The sequence below is a fragment of the Thermobia domestica genome, chromosome 13 (assembly GCF_964235325.1).
Source record: "Thermobia domestica chromosome 13, izTheDome1.hap1.1, whole genome shotgun sequence".
NCBI classification, from domain to species: Eukaryota; Metazoa; Arthropoda; class Insecta; order Zygentoma; family Lepismatidae; genus Thermobia; species Thermobia domestica.
The window spans coordinates 113,121,909-113,149,425 of record NC_137466.1 but is presented as its reverse complement, the minus strand read 5'-3'; the positions used below and the strand labels follow the sequence as shown (position 1 = coordinate 113,149,425).

The 27,517-nt window shown below is 34.3% G+C and overlaps 1 protein-coding gene across 1 annotated transcript in view; it reads left to right on the top strand.

Moving 5' to 3' along the window:
- Window positions 1-6,575: 6,575 nt before the first annotated feature.
- Window positions 6,576-27,517, top strand: part of LOC145668437 (uncharacterized) — a 35,689-nt gene continuing 14,747 nt past the window's right edge. Inside the window, exons 1-2 of the mRNA XM_081736301.1 lie at window positions 6,576-6,906; window positions 25,809-26,024. Coding sequence (XP_081592427.1) covers window positions 6,831-6,906; window positions 25,809-26,024 — 292 coding nt within the window. The 5' untranslated portion in view covers window positions 6,576-6,830. The remainder of the gene's footprint in view (window positions 6,907-25,808; window positions 26,025-27,517) is intronic.

The window sequence follows — 27,517 nt, the reverse complement described above, 5'->3', positions numbered from 1 at the left end:
TGACAACGTATTGATTGCAATAATTCATTTAAGGACAACTTTGACACACGGGTGCCGATTCTGTGAGGGCGAGAAATAGTCCAGTCCCCAAAAATTTGCTCGCCCCTATGATCTTGATAGATATCGTTGCTTGAACCTACGCTTAGATATGTGACAATGAAACACTTATACTCAAATCCCCCCCCCCCCTTTCCAAGTTTGTAAGAAATCAGTGCCGCTGATTTGATAGAAGCGGGAAGAGTTTCGAAAATGCTCATATATTGTATCTCTTTCTTTGAGATATTTCCTACAAAAGTAGATGCAATCGGAGAATGAAAAAACAAACTAACTTTTTGCCGATTGAGAAATGTGTACAGCTTATCTGTAAAAAGCGTCGAAAGATTTTTCTACTGTTTCCGATTACGAGAAAGCAATCTAATTAGATCTCAATTGAGATTATTAATCTAGGAGTGACTTTGAGGCTTAACAAATGTAACACCTAATTTCCATATTTTTGAAAAGATATAATGGATAACATTTTCCTTATACTTAAGTTTATTTAATACATGGAGGAAAACGATTCATGATTTATTCACATTCAGAAAATGGAGGACTAACAACATTCCTTTCAAGATTTCAACTTTTCCTGCTACTGCTTTCAAGATTTCTTTAGCACATTTCCTCATATGTTACACTGAAAGAGAGGGAGAAAGAGCTTATTTGTAGTCTAGAAAATTTGGAGAAGTGAAATTTAGCAGGATCCTGTATCATACACAAAATTATCTGTACCAGGCTACGTGCAGGATTTATTGCTTAACCAGGACCAATCGATACAGCTGCAAATTGACGGAAATCATATGTATCATGTGAATCTGCACGTGAAGGATACAGAAAAATCATGGTTATGTACTTTGATAAACTTTATCTAGTTGTAAACGGACACTGACATTGCTATTCTTGTCTACGATCTAGATTTTTCTTCTAGATGAAAATATATACATATGCAGGGAAAAGAATTGAGTACGTAGCAGCATGTAGAAAGTCCGTACGAAACAGACATGCAAAGATAAGAAGTACGTATGCACCATCTAAACTAACCTGATTCCAAGACAGTATGGGAAATATGCAACACAATGCAGACTGCAATTCTCCTGCCGTGGTGTGAGAAGTGCCAGGAAATCCGTCTAGAATCTAAACCCTCGGGTTTTCCTCCTAAATACGCTCGATTTTTCTCTCCGTTTATAGCACACGTTAGATATGATAATAAACAAATATAAATCATGATGTGATTATGCGAAATTGCATTATACTCGCTCATGAGACGAGACAAGACTGATTTTTTTGTGACAAGGTAAGAGACGAGACATAGCTCTTCCAATAGAAACAGATAAGTTACACTTTCCGACACAAGAACTTCTACTCCTATACTCATATATACAATGTGCCCACGAAAACATTCCTTGTTTTAAGTTGTTATTAACTCCGAACTAATCTGTTAGTGATTTCGTTGGCTCAAAATATTTGTTTCTTGTTTATTTGCACAACTTCTTGCACCAGTCTATAGGACAGTGAAATCAACTTCAAGATGGTACTCACACGACAGCAATGGAGCTCACGTGTGTGTTAGAATTTCATTCAACAAAAAGTGTCGTATTAATACAGCATGATTTTAAGTACAAATTTAGTGTGAATTCACTTATAAACAAGTCAATTTTGAAATGGTACAACAATTTTGTTGGGAAAGGATGCATCTGTGACCAAAGAAAGTGACATAATTCATGCCGATCAATAGTTTCAAGTTGTTGATTACGAAAGACAAATCTTTTTTGCAGAGTTCGAAATAGTCAACGTGCTTGGCTAGCTGATAACCAAGTTTTGCATATATTACAAGTTGTTCTTAGGACGCTAAATTAATTTTTTAAAACGCTTTTCGATGTCTCCAATTGTATCTCTACTTGTCGACAGATGGACATATCCGTTCTATAAGATTTACATACGTGTAAAATATCAGCAATAGTTTGGAATGAAATTAGTGTTTTTCTCGTGGCAGATCAAAGATACCTGATAAGCAAATCCCGTTGAGTTTCTCTATTCTCCAAAGAATAAAAGATATGAACCACAATCCTGAACTTTCTTGCTCCCATTCTTAAATTAAATCACAGCAATGTTCAGTTGTTATTGAAATAATTAATTATAAAATATTGTGATCGAAATTATATGAGGCATTTTCGATAATCTTCAACTAAAGAAATCTCACTCTATATATGGAACACCCTTACTTAATTCTTTAGTAGAAAATGGATTAGATCATATTCTAGGGTTAATAATGAAATATTCATTCACAAAATACCAAGACTATTATTATTATTATTATTATTATTATTATTATTATTATTATTATTATTATTATTATTATTATTATTATTATTATTATTATTATTATTAGATGAAGTTTTCCAAAATCATTTAATGTAATTTCACAAAATTTCATCCTATTTCAATAATCGACCACATTTGAAGACTGGGCAACTCAACTGAACTTGTGCACCAGTCTTAATCTTGCATAGGAAATTATTTACAGTATTTATTAATCTGCTTTACACTTAATTAAAATGATATTAAATTGCATACAATTTTCAAAACTACAAAATAATAATGCATTTTGAGAACAAAATCTTACAAATACAGAAATACCTTTAAAAAATAACTTTATAACATATACACATAATTCCTTACGTAATTACACAGCAGAATAGATTTATGTATCGTCTTTATAAAAGACAATTAGAGGGTAAAAACATTTATTTGTCAAGAAAGTATAAAGTTGCGACTCAAACACAGGATGTGTTTTAATTTTGCATTAGAAGCTCAGGTAACTTAATGGAAATTATCGTACAGTCAGCGACAAAAGTTCTTCCCATTTGTTAAAATTTATTTTTTGAAAAACAGTTATATGGCTGGAATGTACGACGGTGGAATTGCTTGAAGGTACATAAAACTACATTCCTTTAAATTTACTGAAAACTGTACTCAAATTGTCCTTCCATTCTGAATTATTTGCGAAACTAATTTCATCAAACGGAAAGAACTTTTGTCGCAGACTGTACAATTTATATATATGTTTTGTGAATGAAAAATGAAATTTTGAGTTTTACGTCCCACGGTTATGCCGGTTAGGCTAAAGGAGACGGTGATAATGAGTAATGAATGAAATGGTGGAATGAAGAAAGTGGGAGGAAAAGGGAGAACCCCGAGAAAACCCACTCACACGGTGTTTGTCCACCACAAAGTTCACTTGGCGGGAGCAGGGTTTGAACCCGAGACCCTAGCACCAGAGGTGAACGCTCTACCAGTGAGCCACCGCGGCCCCTATATGTTTTGTCTTTCTCTTCTTTTTTCTTCTTTTTTTTAAAGATAAATTTTGCAGAATAGCGTATAAACTTGTCGAGTATTGTACTTATGGACGCTATTGTTTTCGTTCTTAACTTGATTTTTCTTGAAAAATCGAGGACACTATATTAACGTATGCCAACTTATTGGATCGAAATCCGGACGTCGACATACACAGTTTATATCCACATATAGCTCATGTAATAATAACCATGTTAACATGGGGGCAATTTAGACTGCATTCTCATAACGAAACTTAACTATTTAATTTTAGGTAGAGCGATGAATTTGTTAAGTTGGATAGTTTTGATTGCATAAATAAAATTAGAGATAGATCAGATAATTACCCAAAACTGGTGCTGTGGCCTTATGACAAAATCAATAATAACTGTCATATTAAATTAGAAGTTAGATTTTGATGTGAAATGAAATTGGTAATGAAGTCGAATAATAGAAGTGTATTATCAATTTGTAACTAGCATGTACTCACCAAGATTTGGATCGGTGAAGATTTGAGAGATCGAACCTTTTTCTGTGATGGTCACTTCAAAACTCACTCGAGTTCACTACTCTTTTAGTCCACCTATTTTTTTTTTTCCTAGTTTCTGGTAGCGTCATTTTTTCCGCTTATAATTACATTTTCAAGAATTACCTCATGACTCGAAGTAGGAAGTGTTTGTTATTGACTTGACACATTGCTGCATAACATAAGTTATATTTTCTATTAAAAGAATGTTTTATCTAGACATAGTTTGAGTTGTTACGAGACTTCCTTAATTCCTCTACACATGTGAACGACCTAACAGCACCAGATTGGGAATTGAGTTTTTATTTCCATTTAAAATATGAGTTTACAAAATATTAATATCAAAATTAATAAAATATTATTTGCCCTTTACCAATTCGCTTCAGTCATATTACAATATATTATACGAGTTCAACCGGATTCATCCCATCAAGATCAAACTTGGCATTGTGATAGACTTTGACGTGACATAGAAGCATGTTAAAATACTATGTTATGAAGTTTTTCGGTTCTCAAGTTATGAGCGGTCGAACTTTGAGTCATATTTTCGAAAACAAAAACCATACACCGAACTCATTCTATCGGAATCAAACTTGGCGTGATGGTAGACGTTGATTGATTGATTGATATTGAGTTTTACGTTCCGTTCAGCAACGAGGCTATATGAGACGTGGACCTACTGATTAACGTGGAATCCGAACCACATGAGCTCCCGCCGGGAATCGAACCCGGGTCTCCCGTGCCAAAGGCGCGTACACTAACCGCTTAGCCACGAAGGAGCTCTGTGGTAGACGTTGTCCTTCTATATAAGCAGATGGAAATATTTTGCTCTGCAGGTTTGCGATAGGGTACAGTTATACAGAAATTTTCCAATTTCATACTTCCCTCTTCAATTTTTCTATCTCGTATCTAGTATCTTTCATAGAACAGCGTTTTTATGCCGAGTTTAGTTATCAATTTTCCTCACTCAGAGGCAAATCAGGGTTGGCAGCAAAAAAACGTCCACAGAGTTCTCTGCAGCTCAGGCAGCATTAGCGCATTTGCAATAAAGGAATCACTTGCAAACCTCTTTGAAACGTCAGTGAGCATGCAGAACTACTCTCTCTCTCTCTCTCTCTGAGTAGAAAATCAGATCAGCGCACTGTCCACTTAATCGTAAGCTACAAAAAACGAAAGAATATAAAAAATATTTATAAAGTTTTACTTAAAACTAAGCTAGATAACGTAGCGACCAGGGTTTAGTATTTATATGCGGTAATAGATATCCCAATTGTTCAAATATACGGAAGTTTACACTTCCATTCTTTTGTAGCCTTCGTATATGCATAAAAGCAAGTTGGGACAGCATTCATATTGTCCGAGAACAGTCTGTAACTTTGAGATACTAGAGGATAGTACTTCTGACGTGACAAATAAGCCTTAATAGATGACGCTAAAATCAATTATCTATAATCTCAGCATAAAATCAAGTACGTGGTAAAATTGATTGGAAAATGCTAGAAATTAAGATATTTTAAATGTATATTCTCATACGAACTATGCCAAAATCCATAATGTCTGAAAACAAAATACAGATTGCAGAATATATTTTAGTACATGAATACACTGATAGAAACCATCAGTATCGGTATCAATTTTCCACCATCACAGAACTCAATAAAAGTTTTGTACTTACGTGCATTCAATGTATAATGTAAGTTATGTAGTGATTAAAATCAATAGTTAACTTGATACGAAGCCTGCTTACAAAATTTTTGTTCAGAATTAAATTTTAAGTTTCATATGTCATTGTATTCTAACTACTTAGTTTATCAGACTTTTCAATCGCATCGCCCAGTTAGGAAATGCTTCATCTTTCTAATCTTAAAAGAGACTCAATCTCTGATAGAATGGAACTCACGGAACAGATAATCCGGGAGTGATTCCATGAAATCAAAGTTGCATTTTGCAACAGCCTTGTCACAAAAAGGCCTCGACGATTCCCTGCACTTCCTAAAGCCCGTGGTCCACATACGAAATCTAGTTTAATGTATTGTATCTCTCAATGTTCGTACACAATATATCTTACTCTTAAGAAATTACATTTTTTGTTTTGTGCTATTATTGTTTATTTTTCATACTTTTATGTATAGTTCTTCCCACAGCCATTTTTGCTGGAAACACACATAGCTACTAATATATGCATATAAATTCATTATATGCATATATATATATATATATATATATATATATATATATATATATATATATATATATAACGAAACTGCGGCGCAAGTATTAAGAATGAACTGCTTATTAAGAATATGCATTGTAATATTATCAGCAAGTCATGTAAAAACTCATATTGGTTAATGTATGTTGTGAAAACTATATCCGAGCAAGTGTCGCTATTGTTTCTTTACAGAGTGTAGTTCGTGAATCTAATTGTCAATATTTAAATACTGTATCATCCAGTTATTCTTTCTTTTTCCTTTTTTTAACGAATGATTGCAGAGATGTCATTTGAAATTATGTTTTATTATTACTGAAACATTTGTTTCAATATGACATTTATGTAAATTTTAATCTCAGGTCTGGACTTATACATGTACAAAAAGTCGTAAATATTGTCATTTAGTACGTACGCCTATCTTTGCGGATAAGCTACAACGAATTTAGTAGCTATTTTGTTCTGCTAAAATAGTGCCATCTGTCGGTACAAGTAAAACAAATATCAGCTGTTTGGTTAAAAAATTGAAGAATCTGTGTTTAGCATAAGAAATTTGCTTAGTTACTTTTTTCTGAAAAAGGAATTACTTGCTAAATCAAATTTTTCTTTGTAGTTAATAAGAATTAAACAGCAATTTGTTGAAGTGGAAGATTTATGTATAAATTGGTGCCGCACACTAGGAGTCTTATGAATGAAATCAAGTAATAATTTCAATTAAAAGTGAAGATGGAACGTCATCCATTGAAAATCTACTTGTTTTTATTTATATATATTATCCATCAAGCAGTTATTGTGATTGCAGGTATTTTGTAATGGTTTATAGATTAATATAATGAATATGTAGCTCTTAAGTAGAGAGTTTAAAATATTAGGTTTGTAGTTGTAAATAAAAAATAGAGTGGTACAGTACAATTCAAGTAACGCCGTATATTTACATTGAAATATATAATAGTAAAGATTGCTACTTCAAAATCATTTGACATATTTGGAATTATTTTACTTTTGTAACTTGGAACAATTCTAGTCTGTCACAAACGTAGTTCAATGTTCTGATCCACAGCCCTGATTGCAACTGACTCGAACACGAAAATTTTCACGTAAAGCATTGACAGTAATTTGAACTACTTAGGTATGTGGTATCTATGAGTAGAAATCTATCCTAATCAATCTGGCTGGCACTAGGAATGAATATCTATCTTTCTTATTGCAAAAGATTTGCATTAAGCGAGAGTAAATTACTTATTTAGTGCAGATTAACTTATTGGTGGCCATCACCAACTTGGCTATAAATTAAAAATGCATAGATACCGGCATTGGGTCACCATTCCACACTCTAGTTGGTATCCTTACGCAGACACGACCATTGGCATTTCTGCCATAAGAATAAAAAGTCTTGGCTAAACTGCCACATATGGCGGCCCCATATAAGGTCCATATAAACCTGTTTTCAACGTTGTATTATTACTTCTCTGTACTTACTATATTATACCTTACTTATAATGACACCTGTTTCATTTCAGGCCTTCTCTATTCACTATTATTAACACATATATTTCTTATTTTCATGTTACCTTTACTCTTTCTTACATCCCTATTCATCCGCATAGTATTACTATGCAAAATTAGTACCCTTGAACTATTAAGTGTTGCAAACTACGCATTACTCAGAAATAAGTAAGCACTATGTAAATAAACTTTTTCAGACGCGTTTAGGGGTCCAGTTCCCTATCAAAGGCATGTTGCCAGGATATAAAAGTTAAAAAAATGCGGCATTTATTCCGAAGTTGGGTGTCCGATACTTTTCTAGCAAAATTTTCATAAAAGCTATTAAAATTCATATTTTTTCAATTCCTACGCTCTTAACTAACCTTAGGGTTCCTTTCGTTACATTGTGAGGTAAGGAAGAGGTTAGGTGATGTTACGTTTGGTTTGCGTATAAAACAGAGGTAAACAGGGGTGCCCTTGGACGTCCGAATAAAGTTTACTATTTAATTCACACAGTATTGCCGAGCGAGCGTTACCGAGTGAAGGCGGGTTAGAGCGCCGCAGGGCAGTCCTCATTAAACTCTAATATAGTTTTTTTTTTTTTTTTTCATGTACCTTAGTACTTCGGTTCGTACTGAAAACAATCACTTTATCCACGTTTCTTCGCTGTCACCTCCTTTCACACTTCCCAGAATTTCTTCTTAGGTTCATTAATTCTTGCTCTTCACATAGTTTTAGAAGATATTGCTCGTTAGGAACGTATTGCTTCACGATATTTAACAGTCAGTTGACATCGTTTTCGTATATTTGCCGCCATGTTGATAATATAAATGCTCGTTAGTTTCCTACAATGCAAGTATTATGTTACCTTGCGCCAAGTAGTTCCCTCCGCTCGCCGAATAGTTCCATGTTTGTAGCCGTTTATATATAACAAAGATATTTTTCGAGATCCTTATATATTATCAAGCACACAAACGATCAAATTATTCATACCTTCCCTGTAAATTTTAAAAATTTTACTGGAAACGGACGCCCAACTTTGGAACTTAACCCAAAAATGCATACCAATATACTTTTTTTTTTTTTTCTGCGTTCTGACCACTAAATAGACTCAATTACACGTACTGTTACTGCCTTAGAAATTATTCCCTAAAGGAGGAGCTCTATTAATAAATACAGATTGACTTTACGAGGGTTGATTATTTCAATACAGTGTGGGGATATATGGCATAAGATCTACAATACATTGAGCAAAATTCAACTTGTACTAGGTGGCCACTAAAAAGCTCGGATGCTATCTAACCGAGTCAGAGGAGCGCAGCAGGGGGGAGCGATCGGTAGCGACGGTGGGTATATACGCCTAAATGCTGATTGTGGAGAAACAATTCATACGACGTAAAACAAATGTAGTGTGTCGCAAAACTTTGCGACACTTTCATTATCCGTTTGCACACTGCCTTCACATAGCACTTCGTATCAGTATGTCTTTCTTATTGAATAGTACGTGGTACGGAGCACACTTTCTATTTCCTACTTCCACCTTATTATACATTTAATGTGTAACATCCCTACCTTCAACATCTGCACCCCAACATCATGGGATTTCACTCAACATTTTGCCCCATTTCACTACTAATCTCAGTTGCAAATCACCTCTTACTAGATTACGCTCTACATTTATGTATTTCTCTACATTACAGCAGCATATATATTCTATCTTAGCTAATAACATAGTGGGTTCGAAACACTGTCATATTATGGTCTACTGCTTTTTCATCTCATATCATGCCATTCCGCGAACTCATACAGTCCAGATTTTAACTTCGGTGTTCTGCTTAGTATTACTCAACCTACATCGATGACCATTACCTTTTTTCTTACCCTCATGATGACATTTCGTCTTATTCTGTTCATTTCTCCCTAAATTTTGTATTTCGGAGCCGCCATCTGCGGCAGTTAACCTAAAGTCGTATCAGGATATGATAAAACAAATAGATATTCCTTTATGCGGATACTTACTTCCACTAACGCACCTCATCCCTACATACGGATCCCTTTCTTTGCTCTACACGGATAAGATACAATTCTAGCTTGTAGTGGCCTAGCACAGCTTTATGTATGTTTTTTGCACAATTAGACTGAGCATGCCTCATCTATAAAGATACAACCACGTCATTTGTAGCTATTCTAAACCAATCGTGCATTTCGATTCGCATGAAGAAGAACTGCAGCATGTGAAGTAAAGTTAACCGGCATGGCATTTCTGGCGGAAATTGGTGTCCCCATAGCAGAACATGCCGCGATATGCGATGTGTTCGCAGAAAATCTGGCGCGCCTGTGCAGAAAAATTGCCAGAGGAAAAAGAAAATAGCCAACAGAACAATATAAAAACATTCCTGCTATGTGTAGATGTCGTAAATGCACGGACGACTCACATAAATATAGTTTGAACTGGTTTTTACGTCGCTTAAAGCGTGTTTTTAACAATTACAAGTGTTTCCTCTGCAGAATTCCTACAGAAAATTTTTGACTTGCAAAACCTCATCGCAGAAAGACAAAGAATGTTCTGCCATCGGGATAGGTCTATATTACAGTTATCGCTTTTTTTTTTAACTTTGTTTTTGTGGGTTCCTTAATTCGACTACCAATTCTGATTCCCTTTAGTAGGCCTATATTGTTCAATTACAATGCACAATATTTGTAAGCCATAGGTTTGTCGAGGATTTGTTTTATTGATTGGTTTTTAAAAGCATATGACGGTAATTTGAAGCGAAGAAACTTTATTTTTCCCGATGTGACCTCCGTCACAAACCGCATCGGGTGTAAATATAACATAGGTGTTAAAGTTACTATAGTTACAGAACATCTGTGTAGACTCATATCTATAAATATATTTCAAACAGAAATCGTGGGAATAGTATATAAGTAACACCCTTTTCTACGAACTTTAAAGCAGAAGGTATGGTGATTCACTAATACAGCTCTCGCCTCTGGTGCAAGGACTTCCTGGTTCTGTCCCAGGTTATACGAGTTTGGGCTAACTGCCGCAGATGGCGGCCCTGAATTGCAAAATTTACGGAGAAATGAACAGAATCAGACGAAATGTCATCATGAGAATAACAAAGAAAAGTAATCAGTGTAGGCTAATTAATAAGGGAGAAAACCGATGTTAAATTATGGACTATATAAGTTTGCGGATTGATGCGATATGAAGTGATCAGGCAGTAGAGCATAATTTGGCAGTGTTTCAAACTAAACCCACTATGTTATTGACTAACGTAGGATATGTATCTTACTGTAATGGAGGGAAATACGTAAATGTAGAGTGAAAACTAGTAAGAGGGGAGTTACATCTTAGATAAATGTATTGAAATTGGGCAAAATTTTGGGTGCTATCCCATGTTATGGGGAAATAAATTAGTAACGTCCATGGAAGAATAACACATATATGATGAAATAAAGTGCTATGTCAAAACAGTGTGGAAAGTGAAAATGCAAGGTCGCAAAGCTTTGCGATACACAATATGTATTGTTTTATATCATATAAAGTTTTTTTTCTTTATCCTCATTTATGCGTATACTCACCGTTGCAGACGCGCCTGCTCCCTACGGACGCACTTCGTCGCTGCCACTTGCGTCCCTCTACTGCGCTCCTGCACTGATTCGGTTAGGTAGCATTCGTGCTTTTGAGTGGCAACCTAGCACAATTTCGTTCGTGTTTAATGCACTGTAGTTCTTATGCCATACATCCACACATATTGTATTTATACTGCATTTCGTGAAGTCATTGTGCAGCTATTAGTGGAGCTCCTTTTCGAAAAGCAGTTTCTAAGGTAGTAAGAGTACATGTGATGCTGAAAGAAATTCATTTTTCATGAATGTAAGTATTCCTCCATTGAATGGTTAGCACGTAGAAAAGAAATATTTTCGTATGCGTTCCGTAATTTTTAATGTCCTAGGGATATGACTGATAGGGGACTGCACCCCAAATGCCCCTGAAACACGCAAGAAGGAACGATGATATAATTCAGGAATCTTTAGTAGCATTTCAAAGCTATATCCTCCGTCGCAGTGAGAAGGTAAGGATTCATCGTTTAAGTAATTTCTAAGTAGTGCGTAGTTTGCAGCACTTAACAGTTTAAAGGTACTAATTTTGCGCAATAATACTATATAGATGCATACGGATGTAGAAAAGAGCAAAGGTAACATGATAATAAGAAATATTTGTGATTAACGAGTGAATACAAAAGGCTTGAAATGAAGCAGGGATAATTGTAGGGAAGAAGAATAGATAAATAGTGATGTAAGTTGAAAACAGGTTCATATGGGTCTTATCCGGGGCTGCCATCTATGGCAGTTTTGCCGTGAGTTTATGTGTTTGCCCATGGATTTTCTCAGGGTGCTGCCGTTTCGTTCCGCATTGTCATTTCGACGGTCTTTCGTAATTGATCACTGTGATTAATCAGACATCTCCTTTGCTCTTTAACCCAAAAAGCATATTATGGGACATGAAATTAAACATTTATTTTGGGGCTCAGTGGTAGAGTACTTAGTTCTGGTGCGTGGGAATTTTGGCTCAATCCTAACTCATTCTCAGTGGCTTTTGTGGTGAACGACACCATGTGCACTGGTTTTCTCGTGGTTCTCCCGTTTCATTCCACTTTCTTCATTCCATCATTTAATTCATAACTTGTTAATCGCTAATCTTAAGCTTATTCTACAAACCAGATTGTGAATTAACCCTACGTAACTATATAAATTAAACGACGATATTTCGCTACACTAATTAAATGCGTAATCAAACTCTCAACTTCTGTTATTTAAGATCTTTTAAACTTACATTTCACTATAAGAATCCTCACATGTTAATTAGACCCTCTTTTTGTATTATTTTGAATGGTTACTGTTCTCTCAATCGATCTTCGGTAACAGATAACAACTAGTTAGCTTATAATATATTTATTCAATCATTTATATACTGCTTACTTCTTCTTGAGTGCTTTCTGGCAAACTCGTTATCCATCAACATTCACTTCTCTTCATATTTTGAATAATCACTGTAAGGTAATAAACCTCTCTCGCTTTTCTTTTTTTTGCTCTAAATCCTTCATTTTTGACCTGCTTCTCAAATGTATTTCTCTTCTTAATTCTTCGTAATTAATCCTTCTACCCATCTTCCGTCTCTTATTATCATCTTGTTTCTTCCAGACGTAAAAGTTAGAACCTCATTCTGAGTTTGTTGTGTTTCTTCTTACATTAGTCACTTACCCATATATATGTTACTAATTCATTTTCTTCTGGCGTAAATGAACTGACATCATTAGAATACCGTACCAATTCTGATTCTTCTTGTATTAACCAATATCTTTTGTCTTTCCAAAATTGTAAATTAGAATCCACAAAACCCGTCTTAAATAAATCTTCATTGAATTCGTCTGATATAGTGTCCATTTCTCTCTTCTTTAGTTCTATAAAATTTTCATTTTCATATATCATCGGCATTACTTCTTCGTATGAATTTTACATTTGCTCATGAAAATACCCCCTCTGTATTTTGAATGTATGGAATGTGTCTGTAACATCTGTTGATCAAAAAGTCAACCCTATAGGCATATATTATGATCTTCCAAAAGCTTTCGATTGTATAGATCATGATTTTTTTTAATAAATTAGAAAAAAAAATGGTATTAGGGGTATTGCTTTGGAATTATTCAAATCATATTTGTGCAATCGTAAACAAATCGTCCAAATTCTTCATATGGACGAATCAACTAAAGCTCAAAGCAAAATAAATTCCAATCAATAAATAGATAGAAAAGGTGTTCCACTATGGTCAGTTCTAAGACCTATATTTTTTTCTTTATCTTAATGATTTATCCTTAAGTAAAGAACAGGGTAATATATTCATTTTTTTCTTTTGATACAACAGTAATTGTAACTGAAAAAGACAGAAATTACTTGCCAGAAGGCATTCATCTTACAACATTCCAGCTTATGCACTGATTTTCCGCAAACAAACTAAAACTAAATGCAAATAAAATATGTTTACTATCATTTATCCCACTGAACATCACACCAACTACCACATATATCCTTGAATCATGAAGTGTGTACATTTACTAATGTGAAAAATTTTTAGATGTGCATCTATATGATAAAATTTCATGCCAAAGAACATGTAGACCAGCGTTTCCCAACCTTTTTCAACTTGCGGCACACTACAGGTGTAACTTGAATTCTCGCGGCACACATAGATATTATTGTTATTATTATTTGCAAATATAAAATACCATGGTAATTTTTTTTTCTGTGATTACTTATCTCCTTCTCACAGAGATGAAAGCTTGATTACTGGCTTTCCCTTATGCTTATTTTTTATTCTAATTTTAAAATAGAAAACAATTGCAATGAAATATAGGCCTCAGATTGTTAAAAATATGTTTTCTTTTTCGAAAACTGTATCCTACCTTTCACTAAGAACGAAGATCACCAAATAACGAACGAACAAACAAATGTCTTGTACTTTTAACTTTGCTGTTTTAACCAAAACCGGTGCATATTATTGCAATCACACAGCTTGCGATGCATCGAAGTCAAAACACAGCTGTTGAACAAAGTGTTGTTCTGTCATTCACGTGTGACTGAGTGTTCTACGAACGTTCACTTGACGCGCACCGTACAAGTGCTTCCATTTCTCGGTGTTAGTATGACTCTCAATTGAAACGTAACATAGCAGCTAACCGTGGAAATGTGTACGAACCGAAATACTGTCTGCTACAAAGTAATAGATGTAGAATAATATATTGCAATTACAGTAATTTTTTCCATGGTAGAAATTCATAGTAATGTGAAATACAAAAATATACATTTTTTTTCCTATGTCTTGCAATTTGGTTGCTATAGAATTAATAATTTTGTTTCGATTTCCTCGCGGCACACCGGTTGGGAAACGCTGATGTAGACAAACTAAGCAAAATATTAGTCCAGGCTACGTTCATAATACCAACTCTAGTCACAATATTGAATCTGCAATCAATTACGTCCCTGTACTATGCCATATTCTATTCTCATATTAAATACTGGGCTCCTTGTGGGGGTCTTTGGTGCACCTTCAGAATATGTTCAAACAACAAAACTGTGTCACAATAATCATTGCAAAATCACCGAAACGCACCAACTGTGAGAAACTATCTGAATCGATTCACTGTAAAAATGGCAGGCGGAAAAAATGTCAGGAAATAAAAAATGATAGGGAGGAAAAACAAAAATGTAAACCTGTAACACTCACATGTAACAAAACATTTTCAGATATATTACTCAAACTTTCCTCCTGCATGTATTAGTTGAATAACTTGAAGCTCTGTAGATAATTTTTTGGTATTGGAACATTCGAAAAACAAATTGAATATACTACACAACTTGTCAAACGAATATTCTGGTACTTCTTTTATTTCATTTTCTATTATTCCTGGATCGACATTATACTATATACAGGGTATAATTTACTTGAAACAACAGTAACCACAAAATGTTATTATTTTTGTATTGTAAATCACATAGTCAAATTTGCAATATCATACACAGAACATAACTTATATGCAACAACAATAATTACACTATTATATAATTTTGTGTTGTCTAATTTTGTATAATACAAATCCACAGTTAGCTTCGTTGTACTATAGGCTCACAAATTACTCGGACATGCAACAACATTAACCACCTTGTACTTTGTCATGTTTTAAATCTTAAATTGTGAGCGACTGTACGTAAGAAATCTTATACGTCACCTGTGTCTTCTTTTGAAGCAATGCATAACTAACCCAATGACCTATAGAACCCGGAGGTTCAATGCCGCGTTCACAAAAGCTCTCCACTGACTTTATTCTTAGACAACTGGATCCAGTTTGTACTTTATATTCTATCTCTGCGAGATCCATCTTAATATTGTCCTTCCATCTGCGCGTAGGTAGTCCTAATGGTCGTTTTCCGATTGGTCTTCCAGTCAAGACTTTGAAAACGTTTCTACTTTCTTCCATCCTAGCTACATGACCTGCCCACCTAAGCCTCCTAGACGTGATGACCCTAACAATGTTGCGTAAACCGTATAAATTATGTAGTTCATCGTTATGAAGTTTCTACCATTCCCCATTCCCGTTTCTCTTGGGTCTGAATATTCGTCTCAGGGTCTTGTTCTCAAATATGTTCAGTCTATGTTCTTCCCTCAGAGTAAGCAACCATGTTTCGCAACCACAACAGGCATGATTATCGTTATGTATATTTTAAGCTTCATATTCCTCGACAGAATTCGCGACGACAAGAGATTTTCGACCGAATAGTAACACGAATTCCTGCTTTTAGTCGACATTTAATTTCTTCGTGAATATGATTTTCGTCTGTTAATATTGATCCTAGATATTTGAAAGTATCAGGGTTGGCAAAAACCATGATTTTTATTGAAAAAAAAAAAAAAAAAAAAAAAGTTTTTTGGGGGTTTAAACCAGTTTTGTTTTTGTTTCTTTGTTTCTTTGTTTGTTTGTTTAAATAATTTGCTCTATGTATTTATATCACAAATGGATAAATATAATTTGGTTTTGCCTTGGTATTATTATGCAACAACCGGGTTATGCTGGAAGGGGTCATAAGCTTAAAGCAGAATACAAACCGCTTCTAACTTACATCCGAGAGAAATTGTCCTTTATTTGGACTCGAAACCGGGACTAATTGTCCACAAATGCGATACGTCTGCCAACTCACTCACGAAAGTCTCCTGATAAAAATACGTTGTACTGATCTTTACATACTTGTTAATATAATTGCCAAGAGTCATTTCAGAAAGACAAAAAGATAAACAGTTACACAAGTGAAATCATTATACAAAATTACATATGCACAATATCAAAGTACTGCAGAGTACAGAAGAACTAATTTAGTCCGAGTCACTACGACTTTTATCAGACCAAGTTAAAGAAATACAACGACTTAATTTGCATATCAGTAAGAAAAGTGAATGAAGATACGAATTATTTGAGTCCACTTTGGCTCTGACCCATTTATACATAAATAGACACCAAAGACACTCTGATTTCAACAAATGCCTCTCGTGGGGTTTGTATGACCCTCTCCCTAAAAAATGTACCTCATTTCTATGTATTTTATCAATAGTAAACCTCATTAAAACGAAACAATATTTAGAATTTTTCTTTGATTGCAATTGCAAAACAATAATAAGAAACTATAAAATATCACAAAAGAAACATTCATAAACTTATAAAAATAAAAATAAAAAAGTTACTTTTGTAGTATAATATCTTTGAGTAATGAATGGGATATTTAGGTCTGAATATAATACGAATAATATACGGGAGTGAAACGTGATAACCCACAAATGTGTGTTCATCAAGATTTTACGAACATTTTTTTGTTTTTTTGGTTTAAACCAGTTGGTTTAAAAAAAAACAGCTGGTTTAAACCAACCAACCTTGGAAAGTATCCACTTTATCAAAAATATTATTTAATATTTTAACGCATCCATAATTGCCGCATTACAGTCCCGACGCACTTCCATGTATTTAGTTCTCTCTGCATTTACTTCTAAACCCATATTCCTGCAAGCGTTTAATAAGATTTTTTCATTTCTTTCTATTGTTCTCCTATCATCCCCTATTAAATTTACATCATCAGCATATGCCATAATCTGGTGAATACCGTTCAGCTCTAGGCCCTGGTTGCTATCTTTGTTTTTTCTTATAGCATATTCCAGAACAAAGTTGAATAATAATGGCAACAACGCATCTCCTTGTTTCAGGCCATTTTCGACGTGAAAGCTCGCGTACAAAAATTTTCCTACCCAGACTTTACTTTGGGATTCATATAAACATATCTTAATTAATGTAATTAGCTTTCTCGGTATTCCAAATTCTGTAAGAATGTTATATAATGTTTCTCTCCTAACCGAGTTATTGGGATCACTTGATTAAGATGAAAAGAGATGGTTACATCCACAACTATCCTACTCGTAAAATAATAATTTTTCTATGTATCATAAGAACATATGCATATGGGAAGTCACATATCTATATGGAAAACTATAAGCAGAACCCAATCCAGAAGGTTTTATCAACTTTGATACGTACATTTAAAGCCGTATTTCTACTTAAAATACCATTTAATCATTCATGTTAATTGTACACATGAAACTATAGAATTCCCTTGTCGCACAAAGGGAATCCGTGAAGCCGTAACAGATTTTGTGTGACCCGCTTTGCACTATTGACACTCACTTATATTTCGATTCTAGAAAGAAGAAAGTATACAATTTTGTATAGTAACAAAGAGGTGGGTAATTCTAAACAATTTATAGAATAGGAATAGAATCCCCTGTTATGTCCAAGAATCAAATTTGTGCCTCAGATGCCCTGCTTGAAGATTCTTTAGTGTCCCCCAAAACACGTTAGGCAAATAATCGAATAGTACCTGAAAGTCAGGAACCAGCGATAAAAGAAACAGCATTATTAAATTGACTTAATAAAAAATACAAAATCGGAATTTTTGGAAAACCAAATGATGGAAACATTTTTTCTAAATAATAATAATTAAAAAATCTCGTTTCCACTTTTCTTTCTTACAATACATTCCAATAGATTTTATGATTAAAAGATGTTCGTAACATACAATAATCGCATTATTGTAGTACTAGAAAATTCTGCCAGATTGAACACTTTTGTTTTTATTTGTTTCTTTAGCGCAACGAGACATTTAAGCTTATTCGGTAAATTCCAAATTTTTAAGTAGTTTCAGAATTCTCTTAGCAGAGGAGGTGTTAAGTAGGTAAAGAAATCGCAGATGTTGGTGGTTTGGGTTCCACTTTAAACTGTAGGTTCGTGTCTCATGTACTCTTACTGCCCAAAGGGACGCTAAACTCCAATCCAACCAACGAAAATGTTGTGTATTTAGTCAGTAGATTTCGTAAATTATCCCAGAATAAATTATTCTTCATAAGCTTAATGGAGCTATGAGTTTCGCAATAATCGCCACAATATGTAATTCATTCTGGATAATTCACATATTAGTAATTATTACGAAACTACCTAGGTAGTATCTCCACTAAAATTAGTTAATTACCAGTGTCTAATTTGGCAAAATAATTGGTGTCGTCTTTCTAATCCATAAAATCCACCGACCGGCCGATGACTCACATTAACAGAGTGCTGTTTAGTGATCTCATAAATTTTTATGTCAATGGCACTGAGTTCGCTACTTCTTTATTTGAATCGTGTCAGGTTACTGAGTGAAACCAGGACTCGCGCAACCTGGTAATTTTTACAAGAGCGGTCTTACCTTGTATCTCGATGTTGATATACTTAGACAGTTTCAGTGTACTCTTTTATTTTCTTCAGTAATATCTTAAAATTTCTAAATTCGACGTATATTTGGTTTCTTCCTTTCCTGTGGAACCATCCTAGAAAAATTAGTAAAATCTTAATCATTGTAACTATTTTTTTCTTGAAAGCTGATGTGTTGCACGGTTTATAATGATTGTCACTAGTTTACAGATTGAAGCTATACGTATTCATAAGAATTGTAAACCTTCCTCATTATCCACCAACGATGAGGTGGGTTGCAAGAATTGTATTAAGGTACAAAGGTAGATTTACATATTTTTATTGTCACTAGTCTTGAACTTTTTGGTCTGGAGATATATTTTTGTTTGTTTACAAGAACTGTGGAATATTCTGAAAAAAAAAATGTATACGCTATCTTCGCATGTTTGGTGAGTATTTATTTACATATGTAATTAATATATAAATGCACGGATGCACCTACAACTATTCAGGAATTCATTTGAAGATTGGCAAGATTTTCAAACTCCAAGCAACATTTAATCGTTGGATCATGATACATTTTTTAAGAGATTTATTTTGTTGAAGTGTGGAGAGTGATGTCGAAATTGTTTTCTGTGATTACACTACTATTTTACTCACGGGAAGAATTAAGTACTAAAAATTAATGTCAATACGTACTAATAGTGGTATTCAGCAGTTTCCAAGAAGAAAAACATTGTTGTTTATAAGTAACGAGCAAGTTAATGACTTAATAATTTTCTAGGATAATTTCTCATAAAGGAAGAAACGAACTACGTGTCAATTTTAGCAAATTTTAAGATGTTACGGAAGAAACAAATAGAATACACTGAAACTATGTGAGTGAGTCACCATAATTGGAGGTCGAAGGTATGAACGTTCTTATTGAGATAATGTATCCTATAGCATCATGTCAGCAAATACGTGGTAATTTTCAATTTCTGTGGAAAATTCGTAATTATAGAGATCTGTCAATTAAAATTAATAGACTGTCGAAGTAAAGGTTATTTTCTAGTTTCAGAATTTCTTAACTATTAGTATCGTCACTTTTCGTAAGAAAGTAAAAATACATTAATTATAATTAGCAGAGTTTCATATTTCTTTGGTGGATTGCTAACGTCGTTGAAGACTTATTTAATTTAATAGGATTCATATTCAATACACATTAAAAAGTGCCTACTTACCTCACATGCTGAAAAAGACAATAATTTTTTGCCGAAACTTTCGTAATTACGTAATTTTGGATGTTTTTGGCTAAGTACTGTTGATCGAATTTTGTCAAAAACTTACTCATAAGTATGATCCATAATGATACTCAAAATTACGAAATACGTGAAATAAAGATAAAGAATGCAGAAATAAACTTTCAGTTTACAGAAAATTACAGTCAAGGTGTTTGGTTTTGAATATTACTAGAATGTTGTTTTGTACATAGTAAAACGAACTACATACCATGAGTGAAGAACATAATATGTTTTCCTTTTTAAAGAAATTCAGAAATTATTTTTATCACGTTATTGATTTGTGCAACAATATAAAGCGTGTCTATAAATTAGTTACATAAAAGTAAGCGTTGATTGTGAAGAAACTATATTTGTAACAGTAATGTTTTATACCCCTATGAATACAGTATATTTTCAAGTTTTCTTCACAAGTGTTCAATTTATGATTCTTTCATCATACGGCAAATGTCCCAGCGATACTCGATTTTCTACCAAATTGTTTGAAACATTTCGACATTGATGGTCCGTTATCCGGATCCACAGATCGTCGACTTTGCTTAGAAGAGGAAGAACAAACACATGTTCGTTTATGTAACCCCAGATAGAGAAATCCAAGCTGATACTTCATGATTAAGGTAGTGGTAACTTCATGACGAATATGCGGAGGTTCTCCATCTTGTTGAAAAATGAAATCAGCATCCATATCTTCACGCAATTGTGGCATTAGATAGTCCTCCGTCATATCCAGATGTGATATACCTGTGCTGGTGGGTTCAGTAAAAAAGAAAGGGCCGTACAGTTTGCTCGTGCGTACTGCACAAAACACATTTACCTTTGGTGAGTCCCGTGCATGTTCGATCACCTCATGAGTCTTTTTCTCACGTCGTAGGAGTTTGTGAAGTTAGATGAGAAGATAATGGGGTGTTGAACGGATAGAATGTTTTACTCAGATAACGAAAAGGGCGGTCAAAATGGTGTAGGAATAATTCTTGATAAGGGACTAAAAGAGAAGGTAGTGAAAATAGTAGTTGTTCATGATAGAGTTATAATGTTAAAACTTAAAGGAAAAACGAAGGACCTAGTGGTGATACAGACATACGCACCGACGACTTGGCATACAACTGAAGAAGTAGAGGAAAATTTTGATAAATAGAGGAAATTATAGACAGGGAGAAGGGGAGGTCCATGCGTAATTGTAATGGGAGATTTCAATGCAGTTGTGGGAGAAAAGCAGGAAAGTAGTATTATAGGGAAATACAGTTTAAGCGAAAGAAATGAAAGGTTGAGAGAGACTGATTAATTTCGGTAGACAGAATTCACTAGTAATTGGAAACACTTGGGTTCAATCAGCACAATAGAAGAAGATATACCCGGAAATTCTCAATAGACGGCCGAATATATGAGATAAACTATATTATGATTCAGGACAGGTATCGGATAGCTTGAAGAACCAGAAGACCCTCCTTAGGGCTGATATTTTCTCTGATCGTAACTTTGTGCTGGCCGGAGTGAATATTCAACAGAAAAATGTAGGCAGAAGAAAAGTAGGCAACAAGATGTTGAATACTGAAAAGTTGAAAAACGAGAAAGTAAGAAATCTTTTCGTTGAAATATTCGAAGAAAAATACTGAAATGATGAAAGGATAGGTGCAGATAGTAACGGACAGTAGGAGGATATTGAACTTTGCATACAGCAGACTGCAAAAGAGGTAGTAGATTACCGCGATCTCAAAACGACTAGAAACCATCGGTTACAGAACATACGTTGCAGAAAATAAGGGAAAGGAAGACGTGGAAAGAGGTTGGTACAGAAGAGGGCAGAAGGATGTACAGGAAGTTAAACAACGAGTTACGAAGGGGAACGGGCAGAGAAATGGAAGAATTAAAAAAAAAAAAAAAAAAACGCGGGTATAAAGAATTAGAAGGAGTTTGGAAATATGAGGAAATCTACAAGAAGGTGAAATCTATGGAACTTCGAAGGAAACAAGTAGTATTACGGTAGCAGTAGAAAATAAGAATGGGAAGATAGTCAGCGAAAGAAGTAAAATCTTGGGTAAATGGAAATAATATATTGAGGACTTACCTGAGAGAAGACATAGACCGTATGACCTAGATGTTGAAGTAGAAAATGAAGTAGGCAAGGATAATAAAGGGTTTAGTGTTCTTCGGGATGAGTTTGAAAAGCTATATCCGAGATTAGGAATGTAAATACAACTGGAATACCAATCGAATTCATTATGAATACGGAAGACAAGGGCAAGAAAGAATTATTCCGAATCTATGTAACAGAAGAGTGGCCAAAAGACTTTCTGAAAACGATCATGATACCGATGGCTAAGAAATCGAATCCAGGGAGATGTAGGATTATAGAACTATTAGTTTCATATCATATACAGCAGAAATTTTGCTTCGAATACTCAACAGAAGGTTGTATAGAAGAACAAATGAAAAAGTTGAAGAGGAACAGTTCGTGTTCAGGAGAGGTAAGGAAACAAGAGATGCATTTGAATTATTAAGGGTGGTCGGTGAAAGGTTTATAAAAAAGGGAAAGAGGTATATATTGTATTTATTGATCTAGAAAAGGCTTTTGATCGCGTGAATTGGCAATTGTTCTTGAGAGTTCTTGGGTTGGTATGGAACTCATAAAATTATATATGAACCAACAAGTAAATGTTAAATTAGGGAAGGAAGTGAGAGAGGAGAGTACCATTGGAAGAGAAGTTCGATAAGGATGCTATCTCTCGCCAACATTATTTAATATCTATCTAGAATAGATAGTGAAAAAGAGCCTGTATAATAAATATAGCATTTCAGTAGGAAGTAGAATGATTAAATGTATACGGTTTGCAGATGATATGGCACTTATAGCGAAATCTGAAAAGAAAATCAGTAAAATATTAGAAAACTTGAAGAAGGATTATGAATAATGTGGAATGAAAATAAATGTTAGAAAGACAAAAGTCATGGTGATTGAAACGAAGCTGTCGGTGTCAAATATAGAAATAGGCGGCGAAAAATAGAAAAGGTGACTTGTTTTCGATACCTGGGTAGTATTATTTGTGATGATATGAAGTTTGATATAAAAGCAAGGATAGGAATGGCGAAAGAGACCTTTAGGAGAAGGAAAGACTATTTTGTGGTACTTTAAATAAAAAGATTTAAAAAATGTGTCATAAAATGCTTCGTATGGAGTATTGTACTGTATGGGACAGAAACATGGAGATTATGCAAAAATGATGAGAAACAACTTTATGCTTTCGAAATGTGGATGTGGAGAAGAATAAAGAGAATTAGCTGAGTCGCGGGGAAACGAATGAGAGGGTGTTTGAAATGGTGAGGGAGGAAAGAATAATTTTATATATTATTAAGAAGAGCAAGAGAAAGTGGTTGGGAAAATGGCTAAGAAGGGACTGTATCATGAGGGACGCTCTAGAGGGTATGGTGTCAGGAAAGAGAGGTAGGGCCGAAGGAGGCTACAGTTGATGGGCAGTATCAAAACAGAAATATCGTACTTGAAGACGAAGAGGTTAGCAGAAGACTGTGGAGCATGGAAGCTTCTCTGTTGCGCAAGTGACCTGCCAATAATGGCAAAATACGTATGATGATGGTATCCGAACATTATGTCTGTGGACCTTTTCGCTGGTGTGGAATGTGGCCTCGTCACTAAACACAAATATGTTCGTAAAAATATCCTTAGTTTCACACCTGTTCAACATATCTTCACAAAATTTGCTCGAACTTGTTTGTTACTGTCAGTCAAAGCCTGCAAAAGTTGTAGTTTGTATGCTTTAAACTCAGTCGCTTACGCAATGCATTCCATGGTGTAGATCCAGAAATATTTCCCTTTTAAGCCGGTACTCCTAGTTGATTTACGTGGACTACACAAAAATATCTGCCTCACTTGTTCGATCGTCTCTTCGATCTGTAGGCCTACCTTGACCTAGCGTCTTGCGTGCTACACAACCGGTATCGATAAAACGATTGCACCATGCAATTACTCTTATTGTGAAAGCTGTTTGGGTAACGTGTCCTGAAGATTCGTTGCACTTTTTTAGTCGATCGAGGTTCGTGAAACCATAAGCAACATTGCGCACGCTCTGCACCCATATACGACTCCATGATGACTGGCACAATAGTAGGGAAGGTAAACAAACGCTCGCGCCTCCAGTACCGGTTTGAAACTAACAACTACAAAAGAATGACTGTGACAAAAAAAAAAAAAAAAAAAAAAAAAAAAAAAAAAAAAAAAGAAGATATCCTGTATTTATGGAAGTTTAAAACTTACTATTACAAATACAGTTTCTCAATGGATACGTTTTTGTAACTAATTTATTGACATGCGGTATAATCATGCAAAAGTTGTTATATAAAGTGGCTCTTAAATATTCAAACATGGGAAATAAATATCCATTATTTGTATTATACAGTGCGTTCAATTTAAAAACGGCGTGGAGCACTTTCACTCTCCTCGTTTCTTTCCCTTCCCTCCCTTTGAAACAATAAAAATAAAGACAGGACTCAAATATACCTTACGTAACTTTGATATCTCCAAGGCTTAAGAATCACGAAAGATACCATACCTGTCTTTTCAATATCAATTTCCCATTGTTAATATATGTTTGTATTAAAATCATGACACTGCTTATAAATATAGTACATGTAGATTTTCCTTTATATAGTATGCTGTATTTAAGTAACGTTTAAATAATCTCTCCGTTATTAGAATTATCGTCGTCTTATTTAAGCAGAGGGTTCGACTTCCAGTTTGTCTTTTAACCACTGTGATATTGCTCAATCTGAATATTGTGTATTTCTATAATATTTTGTCCAACTCTTTTTAAACCTAGATGCTACTACGAAAGGGATTTCATAGTATTTTCTGAATATAGGTAAAGCCTATTGTTTGACTGATATCTTGTCTTCATAGCTCTTAATGGAACTATTCATTTTACTCTTAAAAACTGAAGCATAAATCTTAAGCAATGACTTTTTTGCTTGAATGTATATCCTTTACTAGATTAAAGTTAGAAGTTGCTGCCATTAATGATATCAATCCTTTTTTCTCCAGTTGTGTTTATGAACTCTAATTAATTTTCCGTGTACCAATACCTTTAATGTGTTTACGCCTATAAACCTCACCACAGTTTCTTTGAACGGACCTTCTTCCACCTCTGAAATCCTTTATCCTTGCCGACGTACCTGTAGCGGCACCGTCCTTTTTGTGCGCCCTATGCCTAGTAAAATTGTAAAGTTGTGTAAAGTTGACTTCGTTCCCTGTTCCCTCTCGTCTTGTAATTGCCGTAACAGAACTGCTGATAAATCCTTAATACACAAGGATATAGATATATCATTAAGTAAAACGATTATCATTAAATAAAACGGTAAGGAGTGCTTATTTCTTCTGGTTATATTATGTAGTAGAAGATAATTGACGTGCTGTACCCAATTAGTAATAAGTTGACTAGTTAGTTTACCAATGTTAGCTTCTTCTACATTGCTTTAAAAATTCATAAACTTATTTCTTGTGCCATTTACATTATCAAGTCAAACATAGGAAGCATATATATATATATATATATATAATGAAAATTCTAGTACTTTTCGTTAATATACTTATATTCTTTCGTTTTCAGGAGAAACTTGTATTATAGGGCACTTTGGATCATGCAAAGAAAATGAGACCTGTTATCAGCATGGACCAGACTCAAAAACAGGCGTCTGTCAATGTAGATCAGGTCATAAAAGCGAAAATAACGTTTGTGTACCGCTGCCTACAGAAGCACCTTCAATCGCACAGGACACCACGCCATCGTCTTCCTCAGACGATCCTCCACATTCCCATATATCAGGTAATTATTTCTAATATTAACGTGGTCAGCCGCGTGTACTTTTCTTTACATGCAAGCTTTCAGCGCTTCAGAAACTCCGTCACCATCGTTCTGGAAACTCCAAACTGCTGAACTAGCTTTAGATGTGTCACCCCTCGTTTGCGACCACCTTGTCTGTCATCGAGGTGTGGAACTCGACTCTTCTTAACCATATCTCTTTTTTAAAAAATCAAAACAATCGAGAAAACTAAAGAAAATATATAAAAAATAAAATTTAAATCAGGGATGCAAATAACCACTCTCCCGAGGCGAGTGGTTCATCGGTGCGGGCGACTTTTTAATACCACTATTAAAATACCGAAGGTAAGTAAATGATTTCTATTGTGGGATGTGGGCTAGTAGCTTTTTTCCTGATTTAAATAAAGCATTTCTACTCAAAATCGAAAGAAAAATTGACAAAGAATTTGCTTCAACTATTCCAGCCTGCTGTATAGGGGAATGCACGTAGATCCTGTCATTTCTCATAAAAATTTCAGTGCAAACGATGTCCTAGAAAAATAGTTATACTATATATATATATATATATATATATATATATATATATATATAATATATATATATATATAATATATATATATATATAATCACAATGTCGTATATTCTTGGCTGGTAAGGTATGTATATGAATACACACAGATACAAGAGTGTCACAAAAAGATCTGGACGTGGAATATTTCTAGAAATATACATGTAATTAAAAGAACACTAAATTCACATTCAGTATTTTGAGTGAACTATTCAAGAATGCCAAAATGAAATTGACCCCCACATCGTATAGGGCGAGACGGGGGCAACTTAAAAATTTCAGGTAGAAACCCCCTATTTGTATTGCAAATTCTGTAACCAAACATACATAACTTTTACTTAAAGCACTTTTTCCGACTTCTTCATAGATGACACTGTAATCGCAAAAATGTACGTCACCCATGGTTAATAAAAGGGTGCATTGTGATTTTTACGCAAAAACTTCCAAACAAGTAAAGAGACGAATGCATTTGCAATAATGTTACAAAAGCGTTAACTAAACAACGAAGATAACATTAGATAATAACTAAGCATTGGTTTTTGTGCCTAATAATTAATTAGAGTTTTGTTATTAGCTTGAAGTGAACAGAGGTACAGGAATTTAAAAAATTACGAAACACACAAATATATATATATATATATTGCTGAGCAAAACTATATATTTTCATTAAAATTCAACAGGTGTTACAGTTTCGCCAACTAACTCTGGCTTCATCAGACACTCTGTAATACAGGATAACTGTACAATTGTATATACATACAACAGCTAAGATATCTTTCTTCTGATTGGCTACTGGCAACAGCAAATCCCTTTCAATTATACTTATTTGAAAAATTCTATATAGATGCATTTTATTGTTGCTAATTACATAAAATAACGATCTTAACTTTTTTTTAATTTTTAAATTTAAATATGTAATTATAACGTC